Below are 13,111 nucleotides of genomic sequence, written 5' to 3'. Positions count from 1 at the left end.
ACTGACCCGCTGATGACAGGAAATTCTTTCACAAAAATTTTCTGGGTAATTAATGAGAGAAATGAGAGAGTTAAAATAGCAACATTTTGCAGCTTCTAATGAAAAAATGGACCTAAGCAATGATCACGAATGACCTTTAACATCACAGTGACGACCAAATGCTCTGTGCCTCTTGACAACAGTAAACAACACTTCCTATGAAGTACTCATGCCAAAAGAAAAAGCAAAAAAAAACCCTGAATCTGATCAAGGCTTCCTCTCTAATTGCCAGTTTTATAGGACATATAGAAGGTAGAGGAACATGTTAAACACCACCATAAGGATGAAAACAGCAAATCTAGAATGTGGGAAACTACAAGACAAAAGAGACCTGTTTTCTTCAACAAATAGACTGCCAAGGCAGAAAGAGAAACCTATAGATTAAAATCATCTCAACATATTACGATGTATGGACTTTATCTGGATCCCATTTCAACAAACTGTAAATTAAAAAGAAATTTATAAGACATCTGAGGAAATGTGAACATTGAGGAAATATTTAATGATGTTAAGGAATTACTAATTTTTAGATATGAGAATGGTATTATAGTTATGTTTTTAAAAAATCCTTATCTATAGAGATATGTATCAAAATATATATAAAATGATCAGATAACAAGAATTTGTTAAAATGTAACCTGGTGATGGGGTAGGGTTTGATGAAACACTGGCAGGGAATTGATAACCATTGAAGCTGGGTGACAGACCATGGGGGTTCATTATACTATTCTCTCTACCTTTGTATGTTTCCATAAAAAAGATTTAAAAAGAGGCAAGAGGGGAACATAACCAACTGCACTGTATGGACCTTATGTGCATAACCATTAAAAAAAATTTACCAGAGTATCAGGGAAATTTGAACACTGACTTGATATTTCATATTTAAATGATTATTAATATTTTAGATGTGAAACGGTATTAAAAATATCCTTATCTTTTAGAGGTATATACTGAAATATTTATGGGTAAAATGATATACTTTCTGTGATCTACCTCAAAATTATCCAAAGGATCAGGATGGGGAAATAAGTAGAAGCAGAAATGAGGATTGGCCAGGAGCTGATAACTGTTGAAGCCAGGTGATGGGTAAAGAAGATTCCTTATACCATTCACTCTACTTTTGTGTGTTTTACATTTTCCATTATAAAACATTAAAAAAGTAATAATAACCTACAGTGCTAGAAGTCAGAATAATGGTTACCTTTGAAGAGGGTAATGGGAGCCACAATAAGGGCTTCTGGAGTGGTAGGAACCTTCTATTACACAGGCTTGTTTACTTTGTGATAATTCATCAATCTGTACATTATGATTTGTGCACTTTTCAGTATATTATACTGCAATCAAAAAATATTTTTTAAAAGCAAGAGATCCACTACTTCAGTGCAAGAGAAGACACTAAGGTAGAATTACAGGTACTACAGCAATCACTAAGTTTAGTGAGCAGAAAGGCAAGAGGATACTGTACGGCCCTAAGCAAATGCTGGGATCTGGTCTCATTTTTCCCATCTCTTAAGGGAAATAGCAGCTGCCTCGACCGCTGTTGTGGAGCATTAAACGGAACAGTGTGTGTGAAAGTGCTTAGCACAGACCCGGGGCACACAGCTAGCAGTCAACAAAAGCTGCCTTTTGACTTTTATGTCAGAGGACCCAGCCTGCACTCATGGCCTGCTTGCCCTCTAGACTGCAGCGTACGTATCTAGACCTCCGTAGTAATAAATTACTCTCAGACGGGGAGCTGGGTAGATACCCATCAGCCCTCCGCCAAGGCTCTAACAGAAAACCACTAATGAGACTGAACAGAGGAGGCACCACAGCAGCACGACCATCCGAGAGAACCCAGCAGGTCTCCTCCGCAGTATTCGGCATGGAGGCAAAACCACTTCAGAGCAGGGAAGCCCACGCCCACGCCCACGCCCACATCCAGGAAGCGTCCCTCCCGAGCCGCGATCCACCCCACCCCACTCCACGCCCTCCAATGGGGACGCGCGGAGTAAAAGCCTCATATCGCCCCCTCCTCCCTCCCCCAATCAGCAAGCCCGCACCAGATCACAGCGCCCAATCACATTGCTCCACATGCCGAGGGCAGCCCTCCGCGCACACGCGCACGGAGAGGCTTCCCAAGGCCAGCGCCCAAACGCCGGGCTCCACGGGCTGCGCGCGTCTCCGCAGAGGTCACACTGCCATCTACTGCCCGATCATCCGCATGTAGCCCCAGGCGTACTACCTGATTTTCCGGGCTCATACCCCAGCCCAAAGGCTCAAATAAGAATTAGGGAAAACATGCAGTAATATCACGTATGAACTCAAGTTTTAATTACATTCTCTTACACAGAAGAAAAAAAATATTGTCTCTAACAGCCTCTTTTTCTTCCAAGCAGTGTGAGTTTCAAAACCTCATTTCACTTCACAATCTAATGTTTTATTTATGTGTAAAATCAAGGGGCCTAGGGACTTGTTCCTTTCACATATTTCTGGAGCACCTACTATATGTCATTACCTGGGGGAGGCTTCCCAAGGCCAGCGCCCAAACGCCGGGCTCCACGGGCTGCGCGCGTCTCCGCAGAGGTCACACTGCCATCTACTGCCCGATCATCCGCATGTAGCCCCAGGCGTACTACCTGATTTTCCGGGCTCATACCCCAGCCCAAAGGCTCAAATAAGAATTAGGGAAAACATGCAGTAATATCACGTATGAACTCAAGTTTTAATTACATTCTCTTACACAGAAGAAAAAAAATATTGTCTCTAACAGCCTCTTTTTCTTCCAAGCAGTGTGAGTTTCAAAACCTCATTTCACTTCACAATCTAATGTTTTATTTATGTGTAAAATCAAGGGGCCTAGGGACTTGTTCCTTTCACATATTTCTGGAGCACCTACTATATGTCAGGGTATTACCTGGGGCGGGCATTATCATCCCTAATTTATAGATATAGGAACCGAGTTAAGGGACAGTTTCTGAAAGCTGGCAGAGCTGGGGTTCACAGCCAGCTGTCTTCCCCTCCAAGTGCAGACTCTTTACCACATCACACTGCATAATGAAGGTATAAAGTGCTGTAAGAATACAGGATGAGGAAAAAAATCAACTGACTCGATAGGGACTCAGGATGTACAGAGAGGATTATTGGCACAGTGGTATTCAGTAAATGGTAGCTGGTACATACTGCTTTTCTAAGTACATTAATCTTAACAGAGAGGAGACAGTTACCTCCATGTGATATTTATTCATTGCAGAATATTATGCTCATTCTTTGGCAAACAGCATCTGCTCACTCAGGAATCCATGACAGTTTTCCCTAGGTTTGTCTCCGAATAACAGAGATGACCCATACCAAGGCACCAAATATAATGGTCTTGTTTCCTAATTTTCCCTTCATACCTAGGAAAGTGTTAACAATAGCTTATATGAAATTCTTCGTTGTCGTTTCTGCACTTCCATAGTACTTTTCTTATAATTCACATATGGCACATCAGAATGAGCTCTGCAATATAATTAACTGAGCCCATTGTGCTTTCATCACTAGAACAGTGGTTCCCAAAAGGAGTACCAAAAGGCCCTCAAGGGCATTTTAGAATATATAGGGGTATCTTTTTGACTGTCTAAATGACTGCAGGGCATTACTGGCACTTACTGGGTAGAAGACAGGAAAATTACATAACTTGCAATCCCTAGACTGATGGACACATCAAAACACTGTCCCTGTTGGGAGCCAGTGTTTTCAGTATGGAAGGGAGATACAAACATGGACTAGAGGAAGGCAAGGAAGAACTCTGTAGAGATGAACTGGAACTGCAGGTTTCAGAATGAATTTTTCATGATTTGTAAACTACGTACATGTAAACTTATATGCATGTATATGCACATATGTATGTTTATGTGTACATGTATACATGTTTTTCCTAGCTCTGTCCACTGAATGGGCAAAGAAGGAAAAATTCCATAGTAGCAAGGGGGACACCTAGTGCACAGATCTTGGTTTCTAATACCACTCCCTAGTAAAAGAAACCAGTGCTCCTTGGAGAAATACAGTTGACCCTTGAACAAAACAGGCTTGAACAGGTCTACTTATACATGAATTTCTTTCACTAAATGCATACTACAGGATTACATGCATGATCTGCAGCTGGTTGAATCCGTGGGCAGAATCTTGGCTAGGAAGAAACCACTTACACGGAGGACCAACTTCACGTCATATGTGGATTTCTGACTGCGTTGAGGGTGGGCTCCTTTAACCCCCATTGTTTAAGGGCTAACTGTAATTGATTTCAGGGCTAGAGCAAGAAAGGTACAAGATGGAACACTGGGAGCCAGCTTGAAACGCTTCTACTAGCCAAATTTCAGAGAACTGGACTACCAAAATAACTAAGGATGGTAATGAATCATTAAAGGGAAAAAAAAAAGAGGAATCCATAAGATCATACTGATAATAAACAGAGAAAGAAATGGGAGAAAAAGGGTTCCTGCTTACAGTAAATACTGAGTAATAATTAGTAAATGTGGAGGTATTAATGAATTTGGAGAACCATCACTCTGCAACCATCATAGTAAAGATTGATCCTGCAGATAAAATAGTCAGGCTTCATGGTAACTAACTATATGATAATAATGAACAAAAAACAAGAAAGAAAATAATTGTTTACATAATTCAGGGAGACTGTGAAGGCAAAAATGAAATAGAAACTTGCAGGAAAGAAAAAATGATTTTGCCACATGTGAAACAACAGTCTAATTCTTTTTAAGGCTTAAAAATATGCTTATCTGAATTGGATTATCATAAAAGCTTCGTTTCACATATATCTCATATGAATATATGATGACAAACATGGAGTGACTGGAAATGACACACATAATAGCCCGATAAGTACCTACCAAGGTGACAATCTTCTTTTTCTCTTGCTTCCCATTTGTGGCTGTCCACATATGCTGCAGAAAGCAGGCATCTTTTACCTGAGGAAAAAGACAATTATTTCAACAGGCATGGTTTCACAACAGGTTCAGTTTATATACCTGCTTTATTAAACATATCTTTGCCATATTTTCCATTTACTAGATTATTTAAAGATCTATTATGAAACTGTAACCAATATTACACAGTTTACAATTCAGTTCATGACAACATGCATTCAACCTCTAACAAGCAGAAGATGCAGAAAGCCTGTTAAAATTTCTACCATAATGTTATGAGTAAAAATGTTGCTAATTTTGTTCCTATTACTTTAGGACTAGGAGCCATTTGTTTCCACTAATGCAGAGCCTAGATGAGCCTTAAAACTCCTTCTTAGAACCCCAAATATTTGCTGAACAGCTGTTTAACTCATTCAAAGACTGCTTTATCATTATTAGTTAGTCCTAAAAAATTTCCATCTGACTTGGATCAGCATATTTATCCTTATTTCACATAAAGCAAAGAGTAATATCTTACCTGGTAACACAGCACCCTACTGGTAAATAACAGAAACCTAATAAGCCAAATCTGGTGTAACCCACAAGATGACACCTGTCACAATGACTGGCATATAGCAATGCTCAATAAACATGAGCTCAAGGAATTAATGAGAAAGAATGAATGGCAACCTAAAATTAAAACCTTTTGAGCTTCAAAGACACCATCAAGAAAATGAGAGAATAACTCAGAATGGGAGGAAATATTTCCAAACCATTTATCTGATCAGGGACTTGTACCCAGAATATATAAATAACTCTTACAACTCAAAATTTAAAAAGACAACCCAGCAGAAAAATGGGCAAAGGATTTAAGACATTTCTAAAAAAAAGAAAACACACAGATACATACATACACATAAATACACACACACACACACACACACACACACACACACACACACACACATGGCCAACAAGTGCATGGAAAGATGTTTAATATCATTTCCCATTAAGGAGATGCAAAATATATTTAAATACAACTTCACACCCACTTAGGATGGGTATAATCAAAAAGGCAGATAATAACAGCTGTTGATAAGGATGTAGAGAAACTAGAAACCTCCTGTATTACTGGTGAGAACGTAAAATGGTGCAGCCACATTGGAAAAGTTCAGCAGTTCTGTAAAATGTTAACATGGAGTTACCAGGTAACCCGGCAATTCCACTCCTAGGTATGTACCCAAGAGAAATGAAATCAGGTCCATCTAAAAAACTGTATATAAATGTTTGTAGCAATATTATTCATAATAGCCAACAAGGAAAAATGCAAATATCCATCAATTTATAAATGGCTAAACAAAATAGTATATTCTTATAAAGGAATATTATTCAGCAATAAAAAGAAATTAAGTACTGATACATGCTACAACATGGATGAACCCTGAAAATATTATGCTAAGGAAAAAGAAGCCAGTCACAAAAGACTACGTATTATGTCATTCCATTTATATGAAATGTCCACAATCAGCAAATCTAAAGACAGAAAGCAGCTTATTGGTTGCCTAGACCTGGAGGGTAGACAGGCAGAAAAACCTGGGTGGAAATGGGGAGTGGATGCTAATGAGTATGGGGTTTTTTTGAAGTGATGAAAATGTCCTAAATTGATTGTGGTGATGGCTGCTGCACAACCCTGTGTATATACAAAAAAAAAAAAATTCAACATTAAATTGACTACTTTAAATGGGTGAATTGTATGTGAACCAAATCTAAATAAAGCTGTTTAAAAAAACTGAAAAGAAATGAATGGCAGACTATTACCTGAAGGTCATAGCAGACCATAAACCAAACACAACTAGAAGGCATGGGAGCCGATTAAGCACAGTATTTGCATGCTATTGTTATTCTCTATCCATCTCCCAACTAAAACAAATATAAACACGTCTGTGTGTTTATACACAAGACCAGTCCCTCCCTTGCCTTCAGAAGAGGTTGGGTCAGACCTTTACTAGAATAGTATGTCTAAATTTGAAGTCTAAAGTTTAAGCAATGAAGCAATAATATTAAAAGCTGCCAAAGACTGCCTCAAAGGGGAACTAAGATATTTCTTAAAAATAGTAACTATTAAAAAGTGCCTACATTTCAAATGGATTATTTTTTAAAAAATGATTAGATGTTTGGAACTTAGAATACATTTTTCATACAAATGATGTTATAAATTGTCAGTTACATTCCTAGATCTGTCAAGAAGGATGAACAAGATGTAACGGCCTTGATGGCATGACATTAGGTGTGTAGCTGCACACCAGGTCAAGAGTGAGCAGACCTGAGATTTAGTTTGAGTTTTACCAGCTGGTAGAAAACTTCAGACCCTGCAGTTGTAAGTGAAGGAACTGGCCGGGTGATATTTAAGGTCTCTGTATGCTCTAACAGTCTGACATAGAACCAAAACAATCAGTTCAGATAACCCACTCATAATTTACTGTTGCATTTCTATGCAAACTGAATTCCAATTTCTAAAACCAGGTAGATCTCTCCTTTCTGTGGGAAACAAGGGCAGCCCTTTTCTATGTGAGCATGAGCTCAGGAGAGGGCTGTTAACCTATATACTCCAGGATACCAGTGACTCAAATATTCTCTATTTGTTGTTATTACATTCTCTTACTTTATTTCTTCTCCTAGCATATGTTTTATTCTAGCATAAGAAATCAGTCCTCCTTGTTCTAAAGTCAGGAAAGACAATTATCTAGAATTATGTTCATGAGTTTTGAACTGGGAGAGAAAAAGCAGAGGAGGTGATGGTGGGGAAAGACAGGAGTGCCAGAATGCTGTGTGCAGTTGTTCAAGGAGATCACATTGACTGAAAACAAAATTAGAACTCGTAAATTTACAAAAGATAAGCCCAGTAAATTTCATATATATATGAACTTTTAAATGTTTGCTTTATAAGAAAGTAAGCAGTAATCATTTTCCACCTCCATTGAGGATACAATGAAAGGAAATAAGTATAAGGATAAAGAATTTAAATTTGGCAAGTGGAAAATCTTCCTAATAGAAACCAATGACAAACATAGGAATGAGTTACCAAGTGGCGTAGGCAGAATAATGTCCCCCCCCGCAAAAGATGTCCTAGTTCCCAGAACCTGTGAATATTAGGGTACATGAGAAAGGGGGATTAAGGTGACAGATGGAATTAAGATCAGCACATCAGCTGATCTTAAAGTGAGAAGACTGTCCTGGGTTGTCCAGGTGGGCTCACAGTTTGTTTGTTTGGCCACACTGCACGGCATGTGGGATCTTAGTTCCCTAACCAGGGATCAAACCCGAGCCCCTTGCACTGGAAGCGCAGAGTCTTAACGAGTGGACTGCCAGGGAAGTCCAGGTGGGCTCAATATAATCACAGGTCCTTAAAAAGTGGAAGAGGGAGACAGGTTGTTAGTGTGATGCATGAAAGACAGAGGTATGTAAGAAGGACCTGACTTGCCACTGCTCGCTTTGAAGATGTCTGAGAAAGGGACGATGAGCCAAAGAACGCAGGTGGTCTCCAGAAGATGGAAAAGGCTAGGGAAACATTCACCCCTAGAGATTCCTAAAGGGAATACACCCCTTTCAACACCTTGATTTTAGCACAAAAAGACTCTGTATCAGACTTCTGACCTATAGAATAGTAAGGTAATAAATCTACGTTGTTTTAAGCCACCAAATTGGTGGTAGTTTGTTACAGCAGCAATAGGAAATTACTACACCTTCAGATAGACAGACATTCCATTATCTGTAAACCTTTTAAAGTAGGATATTCATCTTCTTCAGATACTTTTAAATGACATCATTTAAAATTTTTCCCATCTCTGTATGGTAGTTGAGGGGTCTGTATATTAACGTTAAAACCAAAGAATTTCTATGAAGCCAGACAGGACATTAAGTGTACAATGGCAAAATGGAAAATCTAGATCACCTTCTCAAACCTTAATGCGCACATGAATCTTGATAAAATGCAGATTCTGATCAGTAGGTCTGGGGTGGAAACAGATTCTGCATTTCTAAAAGTTCCCAGGTAATGATGATGATGTTGACCCTCAGATAACATTGAAGTAACAAGGGGATAGGATGTTATCAGCCTCACAAGTTTAGATCTCTGAGCCCGTTTAATGCCACTCCGAATATGCCACCCAAGAGCATATATATACCCTTCTTGAACCTGCTAACCCTTCAGCCAGTCAATTTTAAGAGCAACAATATTCTAAGATAACTATCCACTAAAAAGCAAATATCTCCCCTGCTTAATTCTGAAAAGATACCTCCATAGACCAGAATTTCAAAGTTTAGTAAATACTTATTTATTAAAAACTTACTTATTTTATAGTTAATTTGGCCTTTGGTAAGATGTCTCCAAACATGTTTTCCATCCAAAGGGAAGCAGTGTGATTGTGAACACAGATAGGCTTTAGAGTCACAAAGTCTGAGTGTGAATCCTAGCCTTGCTATAAAAAATTTTATAAAAATGTGGGCAAGTTACACCAGGTCTCTGAGCCTCTTTCTTCATATGTAAAACAGGGAACTACTGTATCATAATTTAAATAAGGGCATATATTAAGTACCTAGCCTAATGTCCACTATGTAGTAAGTGCCCTAAAAGTTTCCCTCTCTAGCCTCTTCATATACTGAAGTCACCTTTTCAGTTCATCTCAATAAACCTTTCTCTCATTCTCTTGATCACTTTAGTTGCCCTTATCCATTATGTTGTAGGGAGAATCAGTGGAAGCACCGAAGTATTCCAAATACTGATTGGTCCTCAGTTTGTACAAATTTTTTCTTCTTTTATCTGGTAATGATTCAAGATGTTTTGATGACTTAAAGCTCCTTATCAGCATTCTCAAACCCCCAGTGGTCCATAATGTACTATCCTACATACTTATATTCACTTGCCTTATACCCTTCAGTTCCTGATTTCAAGACTCCTTTCATCTGTGGTCTAACCCCCTGCTTGTGCAATATAACTTTCTGTAATGAATGAGATGTTCAATTCTGAACTGTTCAATACAGTAGCCACTAGCCACAGGTGTCTACTGAGCACTTAAAATGTAGCTAATGTGACTAAAGAACAGAAGTTTTAAATTTAAACTAACTTAAATAGCCATGTGTAGCTCCCCGGCTACTTCAAGGGAACAGCACAGGTGTAACCTATAATGAGCACACCATTTCAAACTACGATCAAAATGCTCCCTGGAAATTCTTTCAATTCACCTTTATCTAGTTTCCATTCCGCTGTTAGTATGACTGCCCCCGAGTATGCTAAGCAACTATGATACTTTCCCTGATAGACAATCCAAGATCTTGTTTAAATTGAAAAGCATTTACTAACAACATAAGTAAACAAGCTAGTAAATAGCTACAACAGTTAATTCTTACTGAGGTGCCAAGTACTGTGCAGACCACTTTACCTAATGTGTGGCCTGAAACATTTTCATGAGCTAGGTCAATCAGTTAATTCTCAGAAAACTTCTGGTGGCCAGCTATAAGGTTTCACGTTGATATTTAAAGGCGTGTGGGCAAAACTGTATGTGTTGCTTTCTAACAGGGGCTAGAGGAGGTATGTTGGAAAGATGAGATAATAGGCATTGGAAAAATCAATTGTGATTATTATATTTTAATCATATAATCAGATACATCTGTCAGGATTTAGCTTCTGTGAATTAAACAAGTTTTTCCCAATGTCTTCATCAGCAGGTCCTGTAAACAGGCTTTGAGTGAGCCGTCATTCATTCGGATATCAAAGTACTTTAAAAGTAACTATTAGCATTTATTGTCTGAACGGAAAACTTGGGCAAAGAAAAGTCAATCAAAAGTTGCGCCCAAGGTCATCAGGTAAACTGAGATTAGTAAGAAATTCCTTCACCAAGTGAAAACCAAGGGTCTGGCCACACGTCAGGTGTTAAAAGGAGAACGTTTATGACGCCCCTCTAAGGAAACTCAACAGGGAGAGAAATTTCAGAGCCCCAGCGGGGACACATTTGGGCTTTTCACGGGCAGCAAAGAGATGACCACCCTCACACACAAACCCGGCAAATCATACGCAAAAGCTCTCATGCCCGGACTTCCTCTGCTCTTCACACCTTTGGATAGGCAGACACTATTATTTTAGGGAAGGAGATGGGTCACAGACCTTACCTCCCCTCTCTGTGCTACCAAACACCTCCAGGGGTTTCTCTAGCAACTAGATCCCAAAAGCATTTCCTCTCCCCTTAAAAGCCCACTGCTCCCTTTACTCAAGGAAGAGAGTTCTCAGGGGCCTAATGAAGCAGGCCCACGAAGGTAGCAGCCACCAACCTGTCAGGGAGAGATGAGGCAGCGACACTTTCCGCGCCCAGAGGATCCCGCGCCGCACCACGTGGACCGCCATCTTGGAGCATACCAAAGGAATGACCGATAGGGGGACTGCGGGCGGAGGAAGGGCTAGGCAACAATCCACGCCCCCCCCCGGCTCCCCCAGTTGGTGCAGCCCGGGACAGTATGGCGGCCGCCTTTCAGCCACCTAAACAAGTCTTACAGCTGCAGGCGCTGCGGAGTTTGGTGTATCCAGGGTTGGGCGGCTTGGGCTCCACCTGCAGCCGCTACCCTCTCGGAGGTATCCTAGGCCTCGGGCCGTGAAGGAGGGGAGGGATGGGACAGAAGGGAGCTTTAAACCTCAGCGGGCATCTCTTTGGAGAAATAACAGCGCCTCACTCAGGGGCCTAGAGCAATCGAGCATGCACTTGCCCTCTGCACGTGGGTACAGTGGTGGCCTCTGGATGTCGTGGACGCCCGGGTGCCTGGGAATCAAAGGACAGATGGGCTGGGCTCTTGACCTGGGGACGGTAGTATTCCCTCGGATGGAGCTGTGCTGCGCCCCGGGAACACCCCCTCCCCCTTGGGTGTACTGTCCTGCAGAGTTTGGGAGGGGAGGTCAAAGACTATGAGTTTGGAGTCCAGCTCTGTAGCGAAGTCTGAAAGACTCTGAGCAGGTTTCTTTATTTGTCAAATTATCCCTTAATATCTTTATGAAAATGATTAAATTTGAAGATGCTAGTGAGTGATAATATTTAACACTTTGTGTCAGGCTTTCCTGTAATACATTTTACATACATTCATTCCTTTTCTCCTCACATCACCCAGTGAGAGAGGTACTATTCTTCATTTACAGAGGAGGAAACCGCAAAGCTAAGTAATTTGCCCAAGGTCAGAGGGAACTGGTATAGGAAGGGTTTGAACACAGGCAGTCCTACTGTAACACCTTCTCTGGACCTGCCTCTCTAGAAATCAGCAATTTTTGTTGTTACATTGTTATTGTAGTACACAGAGCTCTTGTAGTGGACAGTTCTTTGGCCAAGCTCCAGTTCATGCACAGCCGAGCATCCTAAGGAAATGATGTTTCCTAAACTGATCATTTCTGCTAAGTTGTGGTCAGTGATTCCTGATGTATCTAGAGGATACCAAGAGTCCAAATCTGAGAGGCCATAACGCCTCATTTCACAAATGACAGTCCTGGGAATTCCAATGGTCACATTAAAGTTTTTTCCCCTACCCTATATGCTTCTACCTGTTTAAACCAAATCTAGATATACCTGTTTTGCTGTCTGTCTTTAAGATCCCAAACTCCTGTCTAGCCATCCCCATACCCAGTTAATCACTAGCTTCTTTCACACACACACACAGACAAAACTTGTCTTGTGGAGGATTTGCATTCTTTGGTACTTTGGACATTTTTTTCCCCACCACGGTGACTATTATATTTGTACCTGTCTAGGTGGGTTATTTATACTAACCAAAGATAAGATCAGTTATTAGAAAGAGACAGTCAAGCTCTACACGTTATTTGCTAAGTATAAAACAGTCAAAATGATTTTACTTTCTCTTCTCTGATTTTTAGCTAAAAGATATCTACTTACAGATAATATTGTGAAATTAAAGGACTTTCAGCATAAGAAGGTGGCTGTTGCATGTAATCTTCCTGGCACCAAAGGTAATCAAATCTATTTCATTACTTCTTTCATTGATCTGTCATTAAACTTCCCTCTGTCTTTATCCCTGTTCAGTCTCTTCTTCAATGACCTTATCTCACAGAAGAAACTGAGATGATTTATTCTTAGTTTCCTAGTCTGCCCTTGCATGCCCCTTTCACCTCACTCTGTTATTGCAGAGTCTACCGCTCTTAT

General features: G+C 40.2%; 2 protein-coding genes across 4 annotated transcripts in view; one reads left to right on the top strand and one right to left on the bottom strand.

Annotated features, from left to right (window-relative positions):
* Positions 1–11,319, bottom strand: part of MRPS27 (mitochondrial ribosomal protein S27) — a 97,111-nt gene extending 85,792 nt beyond the window's left edge. The window contains exons 1-2 of one of the 2 annotated variants that reach the window (XM_007457059.1): positions 11,247–11,319; positions 4,908–4,985 (exon numbers count right to left, since the gene is read on the bottom strand). In XM_007457059.1, the coding sequence (XP_007457121.1) occupies positions 4,908–4,985; positions 11,247–11,319 (151 nt within the window). The remainder of the gene's footprint in view (positions 1–4,907; positions 4,986–11,246) is intronic. The other variant, XM_007457060.1, reaches the window with a different exon arrangement.
* A 107-nt stretch (positions 11,320–11,426) lies between these two features.
* Positions 11,427–13,111, top strand: part of PTCD2 (pentatricopeptide repeat domain 2) — a 27,397-nt gene continuing 25,712 nt past the window's right edge. Inside the window, exons 1-2 of one of the 2 annotated variants that reach the window (XM_007457058.1) lie at positions 11,427–11,544; positions 12,826–12,918. In XM_007457058.1, the coding sequence (XP_007457120.1) occupies positions 11,430–11,544; positions 12,826–12,918 (208 nt within the window). In that variant the 5' untranslated portion in view covers positions 11,427–11,429. The remainder of the gene's footprint in view (positions 11,545–12,825; positions 12,919–13,111) is intronic. The other variant, XM_007457056.1, reaches the window with a different exon arrangement.

This window comes from Lipotes vexillifer, unplaced genomic scaffold, assembly GCF_000442215.2.
Source record: "Lipotes vexillifer unplaced genomic scaffold, Lipotes_vexillifer_v1.1 scaffold241, whole genome shotgun sequence".
Classification (NCBI taxonomy): Eukaryota; Metazoa; Chordata; class Mammalia; order Artiodactyla; family Lipotidae; genus Lipotes; species Lipotes vexillifer.
The sequence above is the reverse complement of the archived record's forward strand: the minus strand, read 5'-3'. Positions and strand labels throughout refer to the sequence as shown.